The 23,995-nt window shown below is 48.9% G+C and overlaps 1 protein-coding gene across 5 annotated transcripts in view; it reads left to right on the top strand.

Moving 5' to 3' along the window:
• The window catches only part of EHF (ETS homologous factor), a 42,780-nt gene that overhangs the window by 2,725 nt on the left and 16,060 nt on the right, over nucleotides 1–23,995 (top strand). For 2 of the 5 annotated variants that reach the window (XM_008269650.4, XM_017345915.3), the window contains 2 exons: nucleotides 18,219–18,318; nucleotides 23,312–23,557. In XM_008269650.4, coding sequence (XP_008267872.1) covers nucleotides 18,222–18,318; nucleotides 23,312–23,557 — 343 coding nt within the window. In that variant the 5' untranslated portion in view covers nucleotides 18,219–18,221. Of the gene's footprint in view, nucleotides 1–5,732; nucleotides 5,869–18,141; nucleotides 18,319–23,311; nucleotides 23,558–23,995 lie in introns of those variants that run through there. The other 3 variants (XM_051852261.2, XM_008269643.4, XM_051852264.2) reach the window with 3 other exon arrangements.

Here is a 23,995-nt window from a genome sequence, read left to right as displayed (position 1 = left end):
TGTTTAGAGACCACACATTCTCAACCTGCCTTCGTTACTGGGTAACTGACACGCAGTGCCGGGACCCTCTGCTTGGGTGAGCCGGGTTCCTGGTGGTCTCTGAAGACAGAGACGAGTGGGCACCCACATCTTGTCCAGGTGAAGAACTGATGGGGGGAGGTGGATAATTAACTTTATCTGATGTTCCCATGCTCAGCTTTTAACAATAAGATCTTAAATACTTTAATTTCTTCTAAGGAGCAGGCAGTTATGCGCTGATTAAAAATATATTAGTGTTGTATGTTTATTGAAATTAGACAGGATCTTAAAGGGCCAGACTATTTGGCCAGGCAGGAACTAACAGTGTTGTGGAGGAAGGCACTCCCCACAGCAGCTCACTTTAGGATGGGACACATTTTCAAACCAAATGACTATGAAATCAGAAAGCCAGAAGGTGCTGGAGTAGAAATTTCCATGGATCCTACAGCGTTATTTGATTAAAAAAAAAGTCATTGGCCTTCAGAGAGGGAAAAAAGTGTATTTCTTGAAGAGTCTTTCCTGGAGCCTGTCAGACTCCCACACTGGAGTGCTGAGGGTGCCGGGTAGGAGAGGCAGTCGGTGGGACGTGCTCAGGGTAGGCAGTCAGGAGAGCTGGCTTTCTAGTGCTCCCAAAGCTGTGTACCCCAGAGCAGCACACTCCACTTTCTGGGTTTGGCTTTTCTCCTCTGGACAAAGAAGTTGGAATCCAATCACCCGTGAGATCCAGGTCGACACTTCAATTGAACAGCTCGAATGACCAAGAGAGCTGGGGTTGGGGTGCTATGCCTGGAAGTCAGCAGGATTAGGACAAGTCTGTGGAAGCCGAGAGCGAGCCCCGGTGAGGAGTGTCCCACAAGGATGAGACAGAAAAGAAACGCAGCAAGACCCTCAGATGGATTTCCTAGGGTCTTCAGAATTTTGCTCAAGGGATATAGTTAATGGAGGAGCAGAGAGCGGGCCCCTGGAGTCTGTAGGAGGGGTGTTGGTTTACTCTATGATGATAAACCACCTGTGTCAGTTGGTCTCCTGTGTCCACCGCTGGCTTGAGCGTGCAGGGATCGAAGCGGACTGCTTTGGGACCACAGCGAGCAGTCAGTGTGTGAGAGCAGGCATTGTCCTGGCGTCTTCTATAAAACACGGAGGCAGCCTGCTGCAAAGTCAACATTCAGGCAGCTGGGGCCTCTGCGGAGTTGGCATTGGTGAGCTTGCCTGACTTATTGTCCAGGAAGCAGAGGGTAGACTGGGGGACATGGATTCCCTTCTCCTAGAGGAAGACCCTGTGGACAGTCATAAGGGGAATATGTTTGGCCCAGCCTTCGGGCAGCTCCGTCTGGAGCCCCCGTGTTCCCAGAGGGCCTGAGTTGACTATCTGGAGCAACTCCAACTTGCGAGAGGGTCAAGCAGGTTGTCCTATTTACCAAGGCTCCTAGGGTATTAATTGACCTTGTTTTAAAAGAGACACCCTGTAAAATACTCCTTTGAAAACCGATTTCACTGGCACCTAATCATATTCTAACTTTGGTTTGTTTTACTGGGCTGGGCCCCTTGTTCTGGCTCACTGGAGTCACATTCTCATTCCTCTTTCTATCCGTCCTCACATCCTGGCCCTCCAAGCCCCCTCACTTCTTTTCTTAGTAGCCTCTTAATAAAGAGTACTGGCCAAATTATGTAAAATATGACCAGGATAGGTACATTAGAGACATGCTTTAATTAAAGTTTTTATAAATTACTCATTTATTTGAGAGAGAGAGAAGCAGAGAGAAAGAGGGAAAGAGGAGAGAGAGAGAGAGAGAAAGAGAGAGAGAGAGAGAGAGAGAGAATCCACTGATTTACTCCCCAGATGCCTGTAATAGCTAGGCCTGGGCCAGACCAAAGCCAGTAACTAAGAATCCTATCCAGGTCTCCCATGTGGGTGGCAAGAATCTATCACCTGCTGCCTCCCAGGGTCTCTTTAGCAGGAATCTGGAGTCAGGAGCCAGAGCCATATATTGAACCCAGGGACTCTTACCAGGAACATGGATGTCTGAACCAGTATCTTAACCATTAGGCCAAATGCCAGACCCAAAACGTACTTTCTGATAAAGCAAAGAAAGAAAGGAAGAAATAGCCCAAATGCCTGTTATAATAGTTGGGTTATTAGACCAACAAACTGCTTCCTTAACCCCATCATTTTAACACAACAGCTTATTTTCACTTTTGTATGTCTGGATGTCTACTTTTCTTCGATGTCATAACTGTGGTGAAATTAAAAATTTATATGTGCCACTTCCCCATCACTCTATGTCATAGACACACAACAGATAATCTTGGGACCTGGACCCTTGCTGGCCCAGTTATAGATCTGAGAATTTGCAGTCACTCTGCAAAATTCCTCCAAGTGTTTTGAGCCTTTCTTGGAACAGAAAGAGGGTCTTCTACTTTTTGTATGTGACAATGGAGCTTGGAAAATATGCCTGTCTCCTGGAGTAGTCATAGTGATTGCCAATAAGACTTGTTTTGCTTTTGCAGTAGGCCTTAGATGGGCCCTATACTCAGTCTCTGCCTCAGCTATGTCCACTTGAAAAACCAGAGCACCCAGCTCACCGCTCAGGTGGCCAGAGGCTGTGTTCAAGGGACGCTGATGAAGAATAAAGTGTGACTGCTTGTTGTCTGATGGGGCAGAGACTTTGAGTTTTTGTGGCCTGGAAGCAGCTGGGATAGGCATTGGATTTAGAGTTAGAATCCTGGGTTCAAGTTTGATGCTGCTACTGGATAGGTAAGTGACTTTGGTCGCACTATATAATAAGCTGTAGCACCTGAGTTGCTTCCTCTGGAAAATGGGGTTAATAACATCTTCTGTATAGGGCTGTTGTGAGGATTAAATTAAATAAAGAATGTGAAAGCACGGGAACAGAACAAGTGTTTGTGAGGAGATGCTCAGCAATCTGAGGAACGGAAGTCAAGAATAAATATTCAATTTGGGTGTTTTCAGTGAGTCTCTGTCGGATTGGAGTGGATGAGGATGAGACTGTGGAATATCTTTCCCTGTAATGATCAACATGGCTTCCGTTCTGTAATTTTTTGGGGGAAAAATGCTGTAGGGTTTTTACCAGGGAAGATAGACAGCCGGGAGATGGGATAAACCATGTTAATTGGGGACCTCCAAATTGAGCCTTATTTTGAGCAGGCTGCAAACCACAATCTGGGGGAGGGGGGTGTCCTGGGGAAGACCTGGGGCGGGCACACAGGCATGGAAACACCCCGGTGTCTTGATGTCTGGTGCGCAGGGGCCAGACATGATCTCCCTCCAGGAAGTTCACATGACTAACTGCAACTTTATATACCATGGCCCATCCCAAACATTCTTGAGTACCTCCAGATGTTGACCGACCATTGCCTTCATCTTGGACATTCTAGAGGCTTTGGGAGGAAAAATTCCTACCGGCTTAATTTGCTCGGACACTGAAGGGTCTGCCTCTTGTTGAATTGTTCAAATGTCCTGTGTAGAAGTGGTGTTCAGAGACTGGGTGGAACAAGCAGTCTTTGCTGTTAGTAAAACTGGGGCCCAAAGATCACTTGGTGTCCACAGAGAGAATTCAAGGGGTCTATGAATTTGAGTGTCAAAAAAAAATCACAATATTTTCAAATACCTTTAAGTAAAGTTAAACATTTTCTTTCACTGTGAATGCAAACAAAACTCCATATTAGTATCAGCTGCAGCTGTGACTGTCATCAAACGAGTGCATTTCATGACATATTAATTACACTTGTTGCAGATATTTAAAAATATCAGTATTTGTCATTTCAGAACTTATTTGACCTGTAGTAATGGTTCCTGTTTGGTGTGTTGATTAAAAAAAACACACACATATTATTATGATGCTATACATTTATTTTAAAATATATTGATAACTAGGACAATTCAGGAGGGGTCTGTAGGCCTTACCAGAATGCAGAATTGGTCCATGGTATGAATAAAAGGTGAAAGCCCATAATTTATAGCGTCCTCTCATGCAGGGCTAGTGAAATGACTTCTGAACAGACAAGAGTGATGGTCTTGCCTGTCTTCAGGTAGCCTGGGAATTGTGGTGGGACCTTGGTATAATGAAGATGATTGCACTAGTAATAATGGCGATGGCAGTAAGAGCCACCTTTTGGTCTGTACCTGCTGTCAGCAAGGTTCCATGTCATACTTCGTCTAATCTTTCTACAACCTAAGGAGGTAGTTCCCGGGACAAAGACAGAAAGACATTACCTTCCATGGTGATGGAACATTGGTGCAGGTGAAGACATACATTGGGACTGGCTCCCAGGGCGCGGGGGGGGGGGGGGGGGAGGGTCAAGGTCATGAGCGTGTGACTTGTGCAGTTACACAGGGCCCCTTTCTTAGAAAGACTCCGTGTTTGGTTTAGTGCTCTACTGTTGCTGTCTTGAAATTCTTACATTTTGAACAAAGGTTCTGCATTTTCCTTGTGCACTAAGCCCTTCAGATTACATCTCTGGTCCTGCCTCTGGATGTGGTAAGGTTATTTGGCTATCTGGTGACTTCCCAAGCTGGGAGTCTGGGAGGCTGCCGTAGAGAGCATCCTGCATGCTGTTACCTTGCTCATCTAGCGGCTCTCTGGCGGAAAGCTGAGGCTGTTGAGGAGGGGCAGTAGAGTTTTTGAGTTAGTGAGTTTTACAGTTTTATTTGTGCTGCAAAGGTTTTTTCCAAAATGACTGGTGGAATGGCTGACTAATTGGCAGGAGGGGATTCCTTTTCTCAGAAAGTCTTTCTGGTAGGGAGCTGTTTGGATTTTTTGTTTTCTTGTTGTTTTCCAGAGGGCTCGCTGCATAAACCAGTGAGCTGGGGGAGACAGAGCGCAGTTTGTTCTGGAGGGAAACTGAGATCTGGGGTGCTGAGAGCCTGTTGTTCTCCTAGGAAGACACTGAAAGGAACTCGGCTGTCCTGCCTACTGTCATTTAATGATAACCTGTATAAAAGGAAAACTCCACTTCTAAAAACTGAGGGTCTCTGATTTACGCACAAGCTCAAATGTTGTTTGCTTCGTAAGCTGCAAGGGTGATAATGGCTCCCAGCTTACAAGGTCTGCCTTGGGAGGCCCTGTCTGTCTTTTACAGCTAGCTTGCAATGAACTGTTTCCAAGGTTTACAACATGGTCATAGACACAGCGATGGTAGGAGAGGCAGAAAGCTCCCCTAGGTTTCTCTGAGTGACGGTCCTGGGCTTCCCGGCAATGAGCACACACAGCCTTGCTCTCATCGGTGTGATGTTCATGACACATACAGGTCTGTCATCGGGACGGGTGTGTGATGGTTCAGACATCAGGTGCTCTTTTAAGAAGCTATAATTTCCCCGTGTTTTCCAGCAGTTTTTCTCTCGTGGTGATTACTGCTCTTTTATCATGCTTATTAATAAGTCTGAGGTGGCTTCAGGCAGACAAGCCCAACCCCTGACTCAAGATGGGGCATTAAAGAGGAAGCCAGACTGAAGTTTGTTTTGTTTGGTCTTGTTTTTTAGATTTACTTATTGATCTAAAAGGCAGAGTGACGGAGAGAGAGGAAGAGAGAGAGAGAGAAAGAGAGAGAGATATATTCCATCTGCTGATTCACTCCCCAAATGGCCACAACAGCTGGGGCTGGGCTGGGTTGAAACCAGGAGCCCAGAACTCCATCCAGATCTCCTACAGGTGTGGCAGGGACCCAAGCACTTGGGCCATCTTCTGTCTTCCCAGGTGCATCAACAGGGAGCTGGATGGGAAGTCGAGCAGCCGGGATTTGAACAGGATATAGGATGCTGGAGACTCAAACGGCGGCTTAACCTGCTGCAGCACAATGCCTGCCCCCCCAGACAGAAGTTCTGGCAGACAGGTCTGAGTGGCCGTGAACTGATTTTTCTGTAGGAATCTGGAATGATGTGCACTGAAGGAGAATTTTCATATTAGGGTTCAAGGATGGTCAATATGCCTCCTTCTCATATTTAGGTGAAAAGTGAGGGCAGCTGTATTCAAAGAATCTCGACTTTCAAGGGAGAAGTCCAAGGTCCTAACAAGCATCCTCCTCCTCTTTAGGAACACAAGGTTCCATTTCCAAAGCTGCCAAGAGTCACGTTGCTCTTCTCAGCCCTTCCCGAATGCACTTACAGTCTGGCCAGTCCATTTACTAGACCTGTGTCTTTGGGCAAATTGCTTAACCTCTCTGTACCTCCTCACCTGTAAAATGGGGATAATATTAGTACCCATGTTTGGGGTTGTTGTGAGGATTAAATAAGATAATTTATGTAAAGCCTAGCTAGACTCCTTAGCATGTCATCAACGCTCAGTGAACATGAACTATCATCACTGTCATAGTTTTGTTGTTGTTTTGTAATTATACAGCCTGTGACATTCTGAACTGGTGGCTGTCCATCTTTCCTTGGCTTGAGCATCTTGGTCTTTTCCTGGGAAGAAACCTGACTCCCAAAATGGTCAACTCCATTGTCCTCATCCATCTTGACCCCTCCCTGGCTCCCATCCCCACCCCTCACCTCCCTCCACCCTTCCCACATTCCTGCACAGTTGGTCTTATTTATTTTTCAGTCAACTGAGGGTGTTGTTAAATCTTTTATTTTTCTGCTGCCTGATTTGGTTTGGAGGCACTCCACTCCCTGCCCTGCTCATGACAAGAATGCTTGGGAGTGCTCAGCCAGCCATATCCCTCCCCTGTCGGAACACCCTGTTCTCAGTGCTCCTGGCGGAGTGACATTTCTGCGGCCTTTCCCCACTGCTATGACTCCCCCATTAAGCCAGTGGTCTGGTGGCAACCAAGGCCCTGGGACTGAGACAATGCCTGGGGGAGCTTTGTGTCTGGGGGAGGGGGACCTTCCATATCGCCCAGGTCTGTGCCTTCTTCTCCAAAGCTTAAACAGAGGCGTTAAGAGGCTTGCTGTGTATGTTGAGGGCTGGGTGATGATGCCATCACTTAATTGGTGTTGTCCGTGATCTCCATTTGAGTGATTTGCTTAGTTCTTGGTGGCCCTTTTTTTGGCTCATCATGTGCTATTGACAAACTCATGAGAGATGAGAGTGCAGTGATGCTTGGATTAAGCAGGAATGACACCTCAAACGTCTCAGGCTCTTTCCACCCGGGACCTGGGACCTCACCCGCCTTGGCCAAGCACCAGTGAATCTGTGCAGCCCCCCTTTGAGGTAGGTATGCTAGCCTCATTTCTGCGCCGGGACAGCTGTGGTCTAGGGCCTGGGGGGATTCCAATTGTGCTCTTGGCCCAGAGCCCGCTGTAGGATGTCCGTGGGAGAGGCTGGTTTAAGGTTCAGCTCTGCTGAGTCTCCGCTTCAGGAGGCAACCCACAGACCACACCTATTCTCTAGACCATGTTGACTTTCAGAAGTCAATCATTTGGAAGAGTGTGGTTTGGGTTTCGATGGTATCCCAGCAGCCCCTTCTCTGCCCTTGTTAATCTAATTCATGATCGGGAACCTGGCTGGCTGGAAGCTGGCCATATCTCTCTGCAGGCCTTGGCTACCCCTCAGTGCCCTCACCGGAGCAGCCAATGGAAAAGTACAGTGTCTTCTGGCTTCTCTGGCCTGCCAGCTCCCGCGGGCCTGTTTGATACCTCCTTCTGTTCTGAGGGAGTGGGAGGGTAGCATCCAGACTGAAAGCACAGGTTTTTCTTTGGTTTTATAGGAAAAACAAATTGGCATGAATGCTCGGTCGAACCAGCTCAGGCTGTTTGGGCAGATGCCTTTCTTTGCTTTTTTCTGTTTATTTTCCAACAAATCAATGCTTAACTGCGTTGTTATCGGAGCAGAGCAACAGGTGCAAAAAAATAACTCTGCTGCCAACTCAAATGAAAAGGTAGGGCTTATACCCTCTGGGAGGCATTGAGAAGATAACAGAAGCCCCTGCCAGGGGACCGAATTATCAACTCTGTTTATGGTGGGTTTTATGTTAACAACCTGCTCCTAACCCTCTGCTGCATAAACACACCATTGTCTTGGGGAGAGACATTCGGCCATCCAGACAACCCACTGCTTTATTCTGCCCTGAGTGGAGATTGGTTTTGGCTGAGGCTGCTCTGTGAAACTCAGAAACATTATCCTGTCTGCCAACTGCATGTCTTCCTGAGGGTTTTCTGTGAAGGCACCGACCTGGTGTTGTTGGAGGAAGGAGGATCGGTTCCTGGCTCTCTGGGCTCCTGCTCCATTCCATTCCCCATGGGAGGTGGGGAATGCACTCAGGCCACTTTGGAAAGAGCTACTATTGTTTTGGAAGTGGTGTCCTTGCTAATAGTCCATCAGGGCAGGGCGGTGTCCTTGTTTTGTTCACTATTATGGCCTTGGCACCTAGCTCAGGGGTGAGCCTTTGGTAGACATTTGATAAATATATATTAATTGAATTTATATAAATAAATACTTTCAGCAGCTAGGAGCAGTTTCTCAGTGATAGTTTCTCTCTGCCGAAGGCTGAGACACCAACATTCTTGGGAAACATGAGGCTCAAATCCAGGGTGGTGATGTAGTCTTTTGAAGGACTCAGGTGCGAGAATTTCTTGGTGGCAGTCACCATCAGAGAGATCCTCGGCAGATGCCATACTCTGAGGCCAGACTTGTTTGTCCAGCCTGCAGAGATACACACTTAGAAGCACCATCCATCGTGGACTTTAGCAGTTCAGGGGTTCTGAACACAGATGGATTGGAGCTTGAATTCTCCTGCCTGCATCTTGTGTCTTTGACTTCACAGGGGTTTTCTTGTGTTTATGGATGGAGAGCTCCTGGAGGTACTTATCCTACAGTAGGAAATCAAGGAGAGTCTCTAGACCAGAAATTCTTAGTGGGGACAGTGCGCAAGGAGATTCTCAGAAATGCAGATTCTGATCCGGAGGTCTGGGGTAGGACCCTCGAAACTTCAAGTTCAATGTCTCTTTAGATGATGATACAGGTGGTTTATAGGGCACACTTTGAGAGAAACCTGCGTGGCTTCTTCAGCCAAGTGGGAAAATTAGCATCATAGGAGTAACCCTGAGGGCTTCCAGGCCTTTACAAAGACCTGGAAAGACTTGTGGTTGTCACACAAAGTGGGGTCTGTGTTTCTGCTATATTTTCTTCCCTCTACTTCATAGTCACTTGGTTTAAGACTAGAGAAAGGAGCCGAGTTGGGGAGACAGACTTTGAAGTTCAAGGGTGGTGGTGAATTTTTGGGCCCAGAGTAGCCTTGCCAGGAAACAGCATGGTTGCTATGCCAGCTGCCAATGGAATGGAACCATGGGAGAATGAGACCACACTCAAGCCAGGTAAGACATCAGCACTGGAACCTTTCAGGCCTTCTCTCATAGGTCAGAGTAAATTTATGTCTCTCAACCCTGACTCTCTTACAAACTTTTCTTTAAGTTTCAATCCCGTGTGAATGCAAGAGAGACTTTCTGAAGAGATTTCTATTCACAGAGCTGTGGGGGTCGATGGACAGTCTTCATAGGCACTGGGGCCCACAGAACACTTGTGCAAATGAAAATAGATGTGCAGTTTTGAAAGAGAGCCTTAGCTTCTACTGAGGTCTCAAAAGGCTCAGTGACCTTTGAAAAGGCAAAGCTTGCCCTGCTCTTAGTCTGTCATATCTGAGCGACATTGATAAAGGCACCAGGAGTTATTTCAAGCAATCTTGTCATTTGATCAACTTTGGTGCCCGCTGCTGTTGGTAGGTGCCGTCCTGTTTGGGTCTGGAGCCGAGGCTGATTAAGATCGGCTTAATATGTGTATTTCCAAATGGCTTGCAGTTGATAAGGTGCACTTGTAAGGGACCCAGGTTTGTCCTCCCAATAATGTGTGGTTGGTGACGAAAATGCTTGAAATCCCAGGAATAATACATCTGATGTTGCTCTGGGAATGTGAAGTGTCTGTTTCCAGATACACTATGAAGGTATGAAATTCCCTGTGATGTAAGGGCATCAGTACATTCCCCAAGCTTGACTCACATCTTGATTCATTTGTAAAGATGTGAAATATTGTCTGTAGGGTTCTGTTCAGTTACATTTCACATGTACATGAATTTTCTTTTCTCCTACTTGGGAGCAGTCCTTGGACACACCAGTCATATTGAAACAGGAAGTCAGTATGCTGTTGCAACATCCTTAGGGCAAATGCTGTGAGCGCACCCAATGGTAACTTTGATGAAGGGCTGGGAATGGTCTGGATATCGCTGTCACCATAAAAGTAATGCTTTAAAAGGCCCGAGAGCTCTGCTGGCTTGAGGAGCAACAATGTCCACAAGGCAGCCAGCTCCGTGGCACTCGGGTGGTGATGTGGTTGACTGGAGAAGGGAACTGGGAGGAAGGTTGTCCGTGGTCTTGCTTCTCCATCCCCCGGGGCTGGGAGTGTAGGCACAAGCCCAGCAGAAGATCTGTGCTGTGGCCTGCTGGTTCCCAGTGTACCTTCCCTTCTGCAGGGGCAACAAACCCTGCTTTCTGGCCTGAGGTCTAATTCAGGTAAAGCATAAATAATCATGGGCCAATTTATTTCCCAAATATAAAATTTGAAAATAACTTTATTGAGTCCTAGGGGGAGTGTTTGTTTACATTCAGTCTGTTTGTATGTATGCGTATAGACAAGAGTGTGTACCTGTGTAGGTAGACGTGTACCTGTCTGTGTCTTTGTATATAGGCTTGAGAAAAGGGTTGAGGCAGGAGACAGCACAGGGAAAACAAATGCTGTGGCCAAGTCTGGTGTAGGAGTGGGAGTGAGGATGGATGAATCAAGGGCATTGCTTCTCTGGCCATGCACCCCCCTTCCCAGCAGCTGCATCCCCAGGGTTTATTTCTAGACAGTCCAAGTTTCAATTCTCTTCTAGCTCTGCTTCTTACTAAGTTCTGTGAGCTTGAACCAGTCATGTGACCACTCAGCCTCAGACGGGCCACCCACTGAATGACATAATGCTTGCAGGGTTGTCAGCCTTGGGTGAGATGAAGCATGAGACACTATTAGCACAGAGCTGGCACATTTTAAGTGCTCAATATGTCCCAGTTCCTATAGTCCCATCGTTATTGTTTTTACAGTAGACCTCTCTCCAGCTGAAAGGGCCCATGCGGGGCTGTGCTGTTCTCTCTCAGGAGGTTCCCTTGCATACTCAAGAAAAGAGGCCAGGGGAGCAGTTGGCCCGTGTGGAGTCCTGAGACCGGGCCAAGCCTCTTGGGTTTTGAGATGCCTGCCTTCAGCTCCCTGCCAAAGTCTCACAGCTTCTGCTTCTTGCTTTTCTGGCCCTGTTTTCCCACATCCCACACTCTATTCTTTGCAATCTCTGAGTCTCCCCTGTGCTCAGGGACCTTGTAGGATGGTGGAGCCCTTCAGCCACATTGTGCTAGGAGCTTGCATTTCAGACCCGCGACTGTCCCTGGTCTTTGTTTCGCACCTGCTCACCAGCTGTGGTGTGTGGGCATGCCGTGCCCGTGGTCACCCGGAGCTTGGGGCTGCGTGCTCTCCCACTGCACCTGGCAGCTGCAGGCACAGTGAGTCTGGGGAGAGAAAGGGGAGCAGGAGGGTGCTTTCCAGTCCCTTGGGCGAGAACTGTGCCCTCAAGGAAAAAAACCACATGGCCTCTGTGAACAGGGGTTGAGCCTCACCGCTCATCACTCAGCAGTAATGGTGCATCCCACCGCAGCCCCCAGAATGGTGCCTGGGGCAGCGGGGGAGCCAGGCCTGGCCTTGCCTGTGCCAGGCAGGTGGACTTGGAGAATACTGTGCAGGTGATAGAGGTCTGAGGCTTTGCTTGAAATACACTTGGGCCTCAAGTTCCTTCTTGGAAGTTCACTCAAACATTAACAATGACTACTATTATAAAGACAAGCTAATATTTATCAAATACTTCCTATGTCACAGTTTCTCAAGCATTTTGCAGGTATCATTTCATTTAGTCTCTCAACAACCCTTCTAGCATCCCCATTTTCTGAATGAGGAAACTGAGGCCCAGGGTAGTTGTCTATCTTGTCTAAGCTTGCCCCGTTTAGTGAGTTAGCAATGTCAAGATTTTTTTTTTTTATTTTTGACAGGCAGAGTGGACAGTGAGAGAGAGAGACAGAGAGAAAGGTCTTCCTTTTACCGTTGGTTCACCCTCCAATGGCCGCTGCGGCTGGCGCACTGTGGCCGGCGCATCGCACTGACCCGAAGCCAGGAGCCAGGTGCTTCTCCTGGTCTCCCATGGGGTGCAGGGCCCAAGCACTTGGGCCATCCTCCACTGCACTCCCGGGCCATAGCAGAAAGAGGGGCAACCGGGACAGAATCCGGCGCCCCAACCGGGACTAGAACCCAGTGTGCCGGCGCCGCAATGTGGAGGATTAGCCTATTGAGCTGCGGCGCTGGCCAGCAATGTCAAGATTTAAATCATGGCCATCTTACTCCAGAGCCCAAGACTCCCACCCATCAGGCCCTCCTGCTTCTGAGGAGTTTTCTCCTACCCCAAGCACATCCCCAAAGTGAACCCATCCAGCTTAAAGACAGATTCATGCACAGATCCTATGATAAGAAGTGACCTTGACACTTTCCACATGTGAGCTAACGTGCTGAAGACTTCACACATGTTGTCCTTTAATCCTCATTCCAACTCCATTTTTTCTACGTTTTCTCATAGGGGAAACTGAGGCTGTAGGGGGACTATAGAAATTCGCCAAGGTCAATGCCACCAGCCAAGAGGTGGCACCATAATTTCAACCTTTGCCATCTGAGCTCTTATACCCAAGGGGTGCCCTCCAGGCACGCGGTGAGGCAAGCCTGAGTTCGAAGCTGCTTGCACGCTTGAATGTATCTTCCCAGCTCAGATTTGGTTGGATTCCATCTCTGTGGCTAGGCCTGACCCTCTCCTGTGCACAATTTGCCACTCACCAACAGCCAACATGTGAGAGTCACATAAGCCGTAGGGTCAGGCCAGCTGCTCGGGTTTCCCTCCATTTTCTTCCTGCAGTGGTGCAGCCTGGTGTGTGTGTGTGGTGGTGGTGGTGGTGGTGGTGGCCAGGGAGTCCTCTCGGGAGAGAAGCCAACCTTTGATGAACACCTGGAGGAAAGGTGGGCGCAGAGGGCCATGGCTGTCTCTCTGTGGGGCGGCACAGCAGCAACTTGGGGCACCACAGGAATGGATGCTTATGTAAAACTTCCCATTGAACAAGTGAGGCACAGAATGAAGCTTGGGTCTCCCACTGCTGCTCAGGTGTGGCTGCTGGGCGCAGCAGCATAGCACAGTCTCGCTGCAAAACCAGCTTTGAATAGGCCATGTCCTAGCAGCCCAGCTAAGCCTCTGGCTTATCATTCAGAGGGGAGTTGCTTCCTATAGCCCAATAGGTGCTGGCTGCATGCCTGGCAGAAGGTGCTTGTCTGTGCTTTGCCTGCTCCTTCTCCTCGAATAAAGTGCCGTCTCCCACACTGTCAGTCTTATCAGCTCCTGCACCAGCAGCTGAAGTTCTGGCCCGTGTGTTAGCCTGGGCAATCAGTGAAGCACAGTGTCATACACTTCTCTGCCCAGGAAGGATAATCCACAGTCAGTGTCTCTCTTTGGGTTTAAAATAAAACCTACTCTTTGTGAGTGTGTGTGTGTGTGTATGTAGTTTTTTAAAACATATTTATTTGAAAGAGTTACAGAGACAAAGGGAGAATTAGAAAGAGATAGATAGATAGGGATCTTCCAAGTGCTGGTTCACTCTCCAAATAGCTGCAATGGCCAGGGCTGGGCCAGGCTGAGGCCGGGAGCCTGGAACTCCATCCAGGTCTCCTGTAGGTGCAGGGGCCCAAGCACTTGGACCATCTTCTGCTGCTTTACCAGGTGCATTAACAGGGAGCTGGATTGGAAGCGGAGCAGCCAGGACTCAAATACTGAGCTCACATGGGATGTCAATGTTCCAGGCAGAGGTTTAGGCTGCTGTGCCGCAATGCTGGCCCCACGTGTGTAGTTTTTGATAGTCCACATAATAATTTAGCTTATGTTCCCCAAATACATACCACCTGGGAAGGGACAAAGAGGGGATCCCCTGCCCCATCTATCTTCCGAAGCCTGCTCTGATTAGGTCACTACTTCCCGTGTGGCAGGCACTGTGCTGTAGGTGCATGGTCCCTTAGCACTTTTAGTCCTCTAGCCCCTGAGGTGGGGACTAAGGTGTATGTTTCCCAGGACAGGAGAAAGCTTGGAACGTCTACGGAAGGCCAAGGTCGCCCCACCAGTAGGAGTGAAGTGGGTGTTCTCTGCCTTCATGGGCTTTGCTTTTAACCATGGTTCACAACTGGGCTGATCAGATTGTGCTCTGGGGGACTTTAGGGCCAGGGGCCTGGCATTGAGTGGGCAGAAACCAGGGATGCAGCTCAGCATGCTACAGTGCACAGGATATTCCCACAATGAATTAGCCCACCCCGAATTTCAGCCATGCACTGAGAAGCTTAGATGGGCTGAGGAGCCCCCCAGTCCCCTTCCCCCATCACCCCACCTCCATTTCCCTCTATAGCTCAGGTCCTTGTGCCAGCTCGTCTTTGAGTCACAGGGTAGAATCTCTAGGCTGTGAATGGAAGAAGCAAGGTCTTAGAGGAACTCCTTGAGAATTAATGTTTAAAGAAAGGAAATGGATTTTATTGGGGGCATGAGTGCCAGGCACTGGCTGAGACACCTTTAAATCCATTTTATTATTTATCCTTCAAAACAGCCCTTAGGCTTAAAGAAAAATCAGTATTGCTCCCCACCCCCGACCCCCCTCCTTTTTAAAGCAGTGAAGAAATGGAGACTTGGAAAGATTAACGTATCAAGGTCACATGAGTGAGAGGCAGAGCCGGGATTCGAATCCAGGCTTCTTTGATTCCAAAGTCTCTCCTTCACATACTTGGCACTTTTTTAAAAAAATAGAAATAATGAAATCTATGCAGAAGGTAAAGTAGGGAGCTGAAAAAAGAGCATTAGCAATCCCCTCCTTTTAAATTAAAGGGACCACTTTTTATACCCCATAAAGTCGTCCCTGTGCACCATAGAAGGTCTACGTGGGACTGTGGGTGGGTTGGTTATAATAAAGCTTTTTTACAGTTCTCAAGGCACATTTATTATCCATGATCTCATTTGATCTTCTCAACAGTCCTGCCAGGCTGTTAGGGGCAAACATCCTCGTTTACAACTGAAAAACTGGGCCTCAGAGGGCTAGGACTTGGCCCGAGACCTTCAGCCAAACCAGCCTCAGCCTCGTGGGCCCACCCTGGGGGCACCGTCTCTGCTGTTCCCTGCTGGGCTGGGGACCCTGACCTTCTTTGCTCACAAGCCTGGGTGAGCTCAAGTGAACTGTGACTCACTAAGGGTTAAGCCACATAAAATCTTTTATGAGTGGTAACCATTTAGTGCACCCTGTAAAAAGGGCCCCTCACCACGCTGGCTCCTTTCCCTTGGAAAAGGGGTACCAGCCGGGATCAATGCTGGCACACAGGCCCACCTCTGGAGGGGGTGACTGGGTGGGTGGGGCAGCGGTGGTCCTGTATTCCTCGAGGCTTTTCTGGGTGAAGGGCAGTTCTGGAAGCTTCCGGAAGGTCATGGAGAAATGATGCCTGCCTTCAGGAAAAGGGCTTCTGAGCATTTGGCCACAAGTAGAGAACTGGCCCTGAGACATTCATTGAGCTCACTTTTTATTACCTGCTAAACTCTCTATGTACAATGGCTTCGTTGGTTCTCACTCTGCGAACTCCTTGAGTTTGGCGTTGTTCCCATTTTACAGGTGGGGAAAGGGAGGGTCATAAAGTCTTGGGCTAGCCTGATTTGGAACTTTCTCAAGGTTATCCAGAGTCAAGCAGAAGAAAAATCTGAGTTCTCATCTCCCCAGCCGCAACGACTGGGCACTCTGTCCCATCACCCTGCTTTCTGTTGACTGGGAAGCAGTGGATGCAAACCCTGGGGTGGTAACTCTGAGTTGACCCAGTAGGTCTTGTTCCCACTGGCATGGCCACTTTGAAACAGCTCTGAAAGCACATGTTGGTGTAAGAATTTCAGGGAAATCTTTCCCAGCCTGGCTGCTCCAAGCCTGGACGGCCAACCCCTTGGTGCAAATGGGCTGGGCTCAGAGCTTCAGTACATTCAGGGTTAAACAGTAACCTTTCCACTGCTTGTGGTTGAGCAAATGCTGGCAAGGAATAAGCCCAGCCTTGAGCAAACAAGAGACTGGGCCATGTCCACCCCTCCCCCAGCTACCTTCCTTGCAGACCTGGACATTGTCTTTTGCCTTGAAGTCCCCAAACTGATTTCTTAGCTTTAGGGCAAATGCTCTAGAAAGCTGGGTAGGAAAATATTGGGTTATTCTTGAGAGAAAAAGTGTGTGTGTGTGTGTGTGTGAGAGAGAGAGAGAGAGAGAGAGAGAGAGATGCTTGTCTTGAGTCGGCTTTCCTTCTCCAAGGGTGAGGGTCATGATCTGAACATGAACTTGGAAATCAGTGGTGTCACCTTCTTCAGGTTACCTGATGGGGGAATTGAGGCCCAGTGGTGTTTCTGATTCTGCTTATCCAGACAGGAAATGGCTCTCCTCCTCCTAACGCCTGCCCTGTTTAATTGTGCTGCACGCTCTGGACCTATAGAAACTCATTTAATCTCCAACCAATGTCCAGCCTCGGTATGATGATCTGGATTCTGCACAAGAGTCAACCAGGGTTCAAAGAGGGGAAGGAACTTGTTGAGTGAGGACTGATCTTAGCACGTTAGGTAGGAATCCACTCCAGCTCTTCTGGCTTCAGAGTTCTTACCTGGGGAGCCAGGACACATAGCCCAGCTTCCCGATCTCCCCACCAGGGCTCCTGTACGGTTATGATGGCCACCATTCCTACCTTCTCTTTCCTTCTCCACCTGCTACTTAGGCCGCATTCAGAACTGATTGTTTACAAGGCAGCAATGTTACAGTGCTCACAGTCATCACAAATGTTCAAGTCCAGCCTCGTTTAATTCTTAATCACTGCTCTAGCCCTGGTACCTAGCACAGCACCCAGCCCATGAGTGGACCAATAAATATGGTTGAATAAATGAACACATATATACATTTTTACACCTTTCCCACACCCCTGTTCTCCAACCTCAGGCCCTAGGCAGAACCAGAGGAGCAGTAGCTAAATTAGGAGATGGGGATGTCAAGGGCTAGAATCACGCTGGGTGGGCATGGGTGACCCTCGAGGGTGCAAGATTGCCTCAAAACAGACAAGTGTTCCCGGTCTCCTGCTGTAAAGCTAGACGCCTCTCTCCACCTCAAGATTTTACAATGCACAAGGTACTTTTACAGCTTCGGGGAAAAGCGCAAGAGCCTTCTGGAAAGAGGCTGCAGTTCCTTTGCATGACTGAACACACTGCTGGGTCTGGTCTGTAAGTGGAGGGTGGCCAGCCCGGCAGTGGGGGCAGCGTGCACGCCCGATGATTGAAGAGAAGCTGTGCCCAGTGAGGACTTCCCACACTGTCAGAAAGTCGCCACAGGTCCATGGAAGAAAGCTCTTCCCCAGGTCTTTCCCGGGAAAACTATCCTGCAGATGGAGGAAGGAAGATTCCTGTGGAAGTCGGTTGAATTCTCCAGGTCTCCAACCAGAGAAGAAAACCTAATCATGATTTTTTTCCCCCAGAGAGGAACAATTTCATTTTCTTTACCCACAAAGGGACCGTGTCTATCAGAGAAATCACTGAGTTATGGCGTGACCACGTAGCCAAGCTCTTGACCTAACTGGGTCACTACCGAGACCCTCTGCGGACCAGCCCACCCCGAGTAGGCACCACCCGGGAGAACCTGTTCCCGGGACCCCAGGTGCTGGGTGGCTGGGGTGGGCCGGGGACTCGTGGGAGTTCCTGCGTAGGCGCTGGGTCTGCCCCGCTTCCGGCTCGAGTTTTCATTGATTGAAATTCCACTTTAAACACAATCTCTTTGGCATTTTCACTTTTGTAAAATACTTGGATCCTGGCCAGACGCGCCCTGGGAGCAGGTATTGCATTTTCCTCTCGCTTCATTTCTGATCAGAGATTATTCATTTATGAATGGGTGGCTGTAAAAACTTGCCTCATGCATATGAAAATTGAACCTGGATATTTTTAATTGCCGTTGAGTTTTGCTTTTGCTTAAAGGGCTGTGGCCATGGGCGGAAGGACACATTGGTTTTTTTTTTTTTTTTTTCTTTTCTTTTCTTCCTAAAGTAACGCTAGGATCGGCACCCTCAATTGACGTTTGTCCGAGAGGCACTGCCTGAATGGGCTGTTTGGTCCCCTTACAGATCATGATTCTGGAAGGGAGTGGTGTAATGAATCTGAACCCCAGCAACAGCCTCCACCACCAGCAGCCCGCCTGGGCGGACAGCTACTCCACGTGCAACGGTAAGGGGGCCCCGCGGGCGTGGGCGTCGCTGCCAGCCCTGGGGATTCTTCCTCGGCTGGAATTCCTCTTCCCCGGGGACATTTGCAACCAGGAGAGGCTGAGGGGATGGCGCGGGTGGCTCTTGATTTCTAGAGTTCTCTACTGAGCTCCAGGGCGCCGGGCAAAAACTCACTTTCGTTTTCTATCATCTCCAGTGAAAATTCAAGGTTCCGGGTTGGCAGCCTGGCAGTGAGGGTGGGGGAAGCTTGTTTTTGGGGTATATCGGGAGAGGATAGGAGGGGTGTGTGTGTGTGTGTGTGTGTGTGTAACACACGGAGATAGGAAGGCTAAGAGGCAGAGGACCACAACTGATCTTTTCTATATTATCTTCCATCTTTGGAAAGGGAGAGGAGACTGTGGAGGAGCTAGGCCTCTGCTTTAGAGCTTTAATCTACAATATGCTGATCAGAACTTGGTGGGGAATAGCGGAACAGAATGAATCTGTTGCAGAATCCGGGGCTGCTCACCCCATTGGGAAGACACCGGGGGAAGCCGAGTGCTGCACATCCAACATCCAAGTGCTGGCCCTCACCCTATTCCACTCCTGTTGCTAATCTCCTTGCCGGAGGTGCTGTTGACCTTATTTGCCTTGAAACATGGAAGTGGCCTGTTGGAGAGCAGAGTCGGAGAGGCCAGGAGTGGCAGGATATTGGGAGAGTTGGATTCTCTGACAAGTGGCCCTGATCCACATGGAGCTCCGCCTCTTGGTATTTGGACTCCCAGCCAAGCATGGTGGACAGCGTGAACAGGTGGCCTTAGGTGGCCTTCCCTTATTCAATCATCCGTCCTACCAAAGCTGTGCTCTTTCTGGACAGGTGCATTTTCTGTCGCAGACCTCAGATTCCCTGGAGGAACCTAGAAGGACACTTTCACGTGAAGCAGGAAGTCTTGGGCACCCCTGGGCACCCTTCTTTTGGGCAGTGTTTCTCCTGTTGGCTTTGGAGAAAGCTAGAGGAAGGGAGAAGTTGAGTGGTGTGTTTATTTCTGAACTTTCAGAGGCCCCAAAGAAGGCTCAGCTCCCGATGAAGACTAATGGGCGCAGGATAGAGCAGGTCTGAACCCCGAGGACGTTCGGTGTTCCTCCTGAAACTCCAGGAAGCTGAGGGACCCACTGCCTGCTGGGGGAGTCTTCCCTCAGCAGATATCAGACAAAATTCTGTGATATTCTGAGTCTAAACAGGATGTAATATCAGGAACTGTGCTTCCAGCTAGATCCTAGTAAGTTTGCAGAAGAGATTATTCCAAGCCCATTGTTGGGTTGTTGAAAGCTGTGGCCTCTTGTTGGCTGACCCAGAACTGCAGTGTCATAGCAACGCAATTCTTTCAGAAAAGAAAGACAAAGGACTCCAGGAGCCACTAAAAATAGACAGTCCACCCTTAAACAGCTATAGTTGTGAGACATCAGAAGTGGAGGAAAACAGAAACAGCTAGTCTAAGCTCTGTGTGGTTACTCGTCTGGAAATTCACTCTCCCTGCCTCCCTCCCTCCGTTCCTTCCTTCCCTCTTCTTTTACTTTCTTTTCTCTCTCACTCTCTTTTCAATTATTTAAGAGGGAGTGAGAGCAAGTGACTGAGACAGAGAGCAAGCAAACACACTGATTTACTCTCCGAATGCCTACAACAGCTGGGACTAGGCCAGGCTGAAGCCAGGGATCCCACATGGGTGGCAGAAACCCAATTACTTGAGCCATCAAGTGCTGCCTCCCAGAGTCTGCATCAACAAGAAGTTGGGGTCAGGCGCTGGAGCTGGATATTGAATCCAGGTTCTCAGATGTGGGATACAGAGGTGTGTGTGTGTGTGTGTGTGTGTGTGTGTGTGTGTTTTAAGATTTATTTATTTATCTGTAAGTCAGAGTTACACACAGAGAGGAGAAGCAGAGAGAGAGAGAGAGATTCCATCCACTGATTCACTCTCCAATTGGCCTCAAAGGCTGGAGCTGTGCTGATCTGAAGCCAGGAACCAGCAGCCTCTGGGTTTCCCACGTGGGTTCAGGGGCCCAAGGACTTGGGTCATCTTCCAGTGCCCTCCCAGGCCATAGCAGAGAGCTGGATCGGAAGTGGGGCAGCCAGGACTTGAACCAGCACTCATATGGAATGCAGGCACCACAGGCAGCAGCTTCACCTGCTACACCATAGCACTGGACACACACACAGGTGTTTTTTTTGTTTGTTTGTTTTTGTTTTAATCAGTGTCTTAACTACTAGGCCAATTGCCTGTCCTGGTAATTCTTCTATATAACCAGATTTTTGAACTCAAGTTTTCAATCCTTATCCCTTCCCCACACCAACACTAAAGATGTCCTTTTTAGGGCTGCTTCTGTGTGGCCATGAGGATAAGAAGTAAAGCTCAGATACCTAAATAAATCTTAAAAAAGGGAGAAGTAAAACATACTGTGAGCGGCAGGTATTGTCAGTGGCGGTCACTTTTGTTCCCTAAATTATTTTGACCTCCTGATCTTAGTGATTCTAAGGTTTGGAAGCAGAGGATGGATCCTGAGGGTGTTAGAAAAAGTGGGATTGGGTTGGAAACACTCCCCCCCCGGCCCTTCTCCTCTGGGAGTATTGAGGGCTAGGCCATGGGTATCACGGGGATCAGGCCTTTCTGAGCCCTCTAGCACCTGTCGCCTTACAGACCTGCGGCAGGGGCATGGTGTGGAAGCTTGTCAGGAATGCAGAAACTCAGGCCTCACCCCAGGCCTGCTGAATCAGATTCTGCATTTGGACAGTCGTCCCGTCCCTGGTGATTCATGGTCATGGTGAATTTTGAGACGTTCTCATCTAGGATGACCTTGAAGAAAAAGGGACAGTCTCTTGGCACGGCATTTCCTCCACTGGGCGAACCTTGAGTTTGTGGAAGTATCTGCACGTCGTGTTCAGCTGGATTGCACCTGCTCCAGTTAGTGGGCTGCAGCGGCGTCGCCCCGGCCCTTGCTCCTCACCTTTCTTGGAAGGGACTGCTCCCCTTCACCTCTGCCTTCCAGGGAACTCTAAGATCTTCTGGCCTTCTTAGGTACCCTGGACACAAGATCTCTCTTTTTAAATTTATTTGTTTGAAAGAGAAAGAGAGAGAGAGAGAGAGACCTTCCATCTGTTGGTTCACTCCCCCAAATGGCTGCAATGGCCTGGGATGGGCCAGGCCAAAGACAGGAGCCAGGAGCTTCACCTGCATCTCCCACATAGGTGGCAGAGGCCCAAACACTTGGGCCATCTTCCATTGTTTTCTCAGGCACATTAGCAGAGAGCTGGATGGGAGTAGAGCTGCTAGGACTCAAACTGGTGCCCATATGGGATGCCAGCCTTGTTGGCAGTGACTTAACCCACCATGCCACAGCGCCAGCCCCAGACTACGTGATCTTTACATACTTAAGTGGTCAGCACAGTAGAGGCTGAGCAATAGTTACTTAAATGAACTTCACTTCTTCACTGCTGTCTGCATTAATCACCTTGTAATACACCGTACAACTCTTCAAGGTTCTTACCCAATTTCTTCTTCAGCAACAAATTCTATTAAATAAACACACAGTGAGCAACCACTATGGCAAGGTCTCTGGGTAGATTTTATAGGAGATACAAAGGTAAGAGTTTCTGACCTTGAATATACAATCTACAAAGGAGAATGAAACCATACCAGAGACTTTTAGAGACAAGCAGGACCTAACAAAGGCCAGTATGAGAAAGACCGTGAGTGTCTCCTGGAAATTCAGAGGACAGGGAGCCCTCGCTGTAAGTTGAGGTATCCGAGCTGGCTTTATGAGGTGGTCAGAGTTGGAAAGATGGGTAGGAGTTCAATAGGAGTGACAGGCAGAATGCTAACTGGGCTAACAGAACAGCACAGATGAAAAGACAAGGGGCCAGCATTGTGGCCTAGTGGGTGAAGCTGCCACCTGCGATGCTGGCATCCCGTATGGGTGCTGGTTTGAGTCCCAGTTGCTCCACTTCTGATCCAGTTCCTGCTAATGGCGTGGGAAAGCAGTAGAAGATGGCTCAAGTGCTTGGGCCCCTACCATTCATGTGGGAGACCCAGATGAATCTCCTGCCTCCTGGCTTCAGTCTGATATAGCTCTAGCCATTGTGGCCACTTGGGGAGTGAACTAGCAGATGGAAGGTCTCCTCTCTCTCTCTCTCTCTCTCTCTCTCTCTCTCCCCCTCCCTCCCCTTTTCCCTCTCTGTAGCTGTGTCTTTCAAATAAGTAAATGAAAATTTGGGAAAAAAAGACAAGAGTCCTAGTTCCGACGAGGAGTAGTTAGTGAAGAGCCTCAATGGCTGGATTGACAGGTTTATATTTAACTTCAGTGGATGGGGGGGGGGGGTCCTGAAGGTAACTGAGCAGGTCAGTGACATCATGGTTGCTATAGTAACCAGCCTGGGGCAGTGGGATATCAGCACGGTTAGCAGATGGATAATATAGACCACTTTGGGGAGAAACAAAGTCATTTTAGAGAAAAGGATCTTAATTTCAGGCCTTGATTTTGGTTGCCAATGGTGTCTGAATTTGAGGATGTGTGTGTGTGTGTGTGTGTGTGTGTGTGTGTGTGTTTGAGAAAGAAAATGGGACAGAGAGTTGAGAGGAGGAGAATTAGTCGGGTGTGGATAGTAAGCCACGGTGCAGAGACTCTAGCCAAGATTATTCAGCTTTCACATTAGTTTACTCTGGGGGAGGTAAGGAGCGAGCACAGAGCGCTTCAGCTTTTGTGTCCTCATCTAGTGCCTAGGGACAAGTATCACGCTGTGGAGGACACGGTGACACACAGAGGCTAAAAGACCACAAGTGGGAGAAGAACCATATTGCTGTGAACCCCCTGTCTTGTGTTCTACCCCATATCCTGGGGTGCACGCACTGTGGTTGTGCTCCCCATAAACTCCAGTGGCCAGCAGTGCATCCCCGTGTCTGAGACTCTGCCCCCTGGGTACAGCCAGGGGTCACTCAGTCATGGGGCTACCTCTTGTTTTGCAGTTTCCAGCGGGTTTTTTGGAGGCCAGTGGCATGAGATCCATCCTCAGTACTGGACCAAGTACCAGGTGTGGGAGTGGCTCCAGCACCTCCTGGACACCAATCAGCTGGACGCCAGTTGCATTCCCTTCCAGGAGTTTGACATCAATGGCGAGCACCTTTGCAGCATGAGTTTGCAAGAATTCACCAGGGCAGCAGGGACGGCGGGACAGCTCCTCTACAGCAACCTGCAGCATCTCAAGTGGAATGGTGACTCTCTCTCTCTCTCTCTCTCTCTCTCTCTCTCTCTCCCCCTCTCTCTCTCCCTTCTTGCCAGGAGCTGGTTGGGAAGAGCAGTGGCTCTGCCCATGGCTGGGTTCCTTATCAGGATTACCCATGACAGGGAAGTGGGAGGGAGATGAGGGGACAGGTGCAAAGCCTGGGGTACCAGGTGTATCCAATCCCATAAAATTCTAATATAATTGAGGTGTCGCCTTCAGGCTCTGCCATGTCAATTTTTAAGGAGACAAGCACTGGCTGGATCTTCACAGAATACTTGCTACTCTGAAGCAACCCTTTTTTCTCTCCTTTGCTAACAGGGTTCAATGTTCTAATTCAGTATTTTAATAACTTACTTTAAAAACCAATAAAGTCTTCTAGACTTAGGTTCTTAAGGTGAGAGTTTAAGGGGGATGGGATGCTGTATGC

The sequence above is a fragment of the Oryctolagus cuniculus genome, chromosome 1 (genome assembly GCF_964237555.1).
Source record: "Oryctolagus cuniculus chromosome 1, mOryCun1.1, whole genome shotgun sequence".
Lineage (NCBI taxonomy): Eukaryota > Metazoa > Chordata > Mammalia > Lagomorpha > Leporidae > Oryctolagus > Oryctolagus cuniculus.
This window is presented reverse-complemented; position numbering and strand designations above follow the sequence as displayed.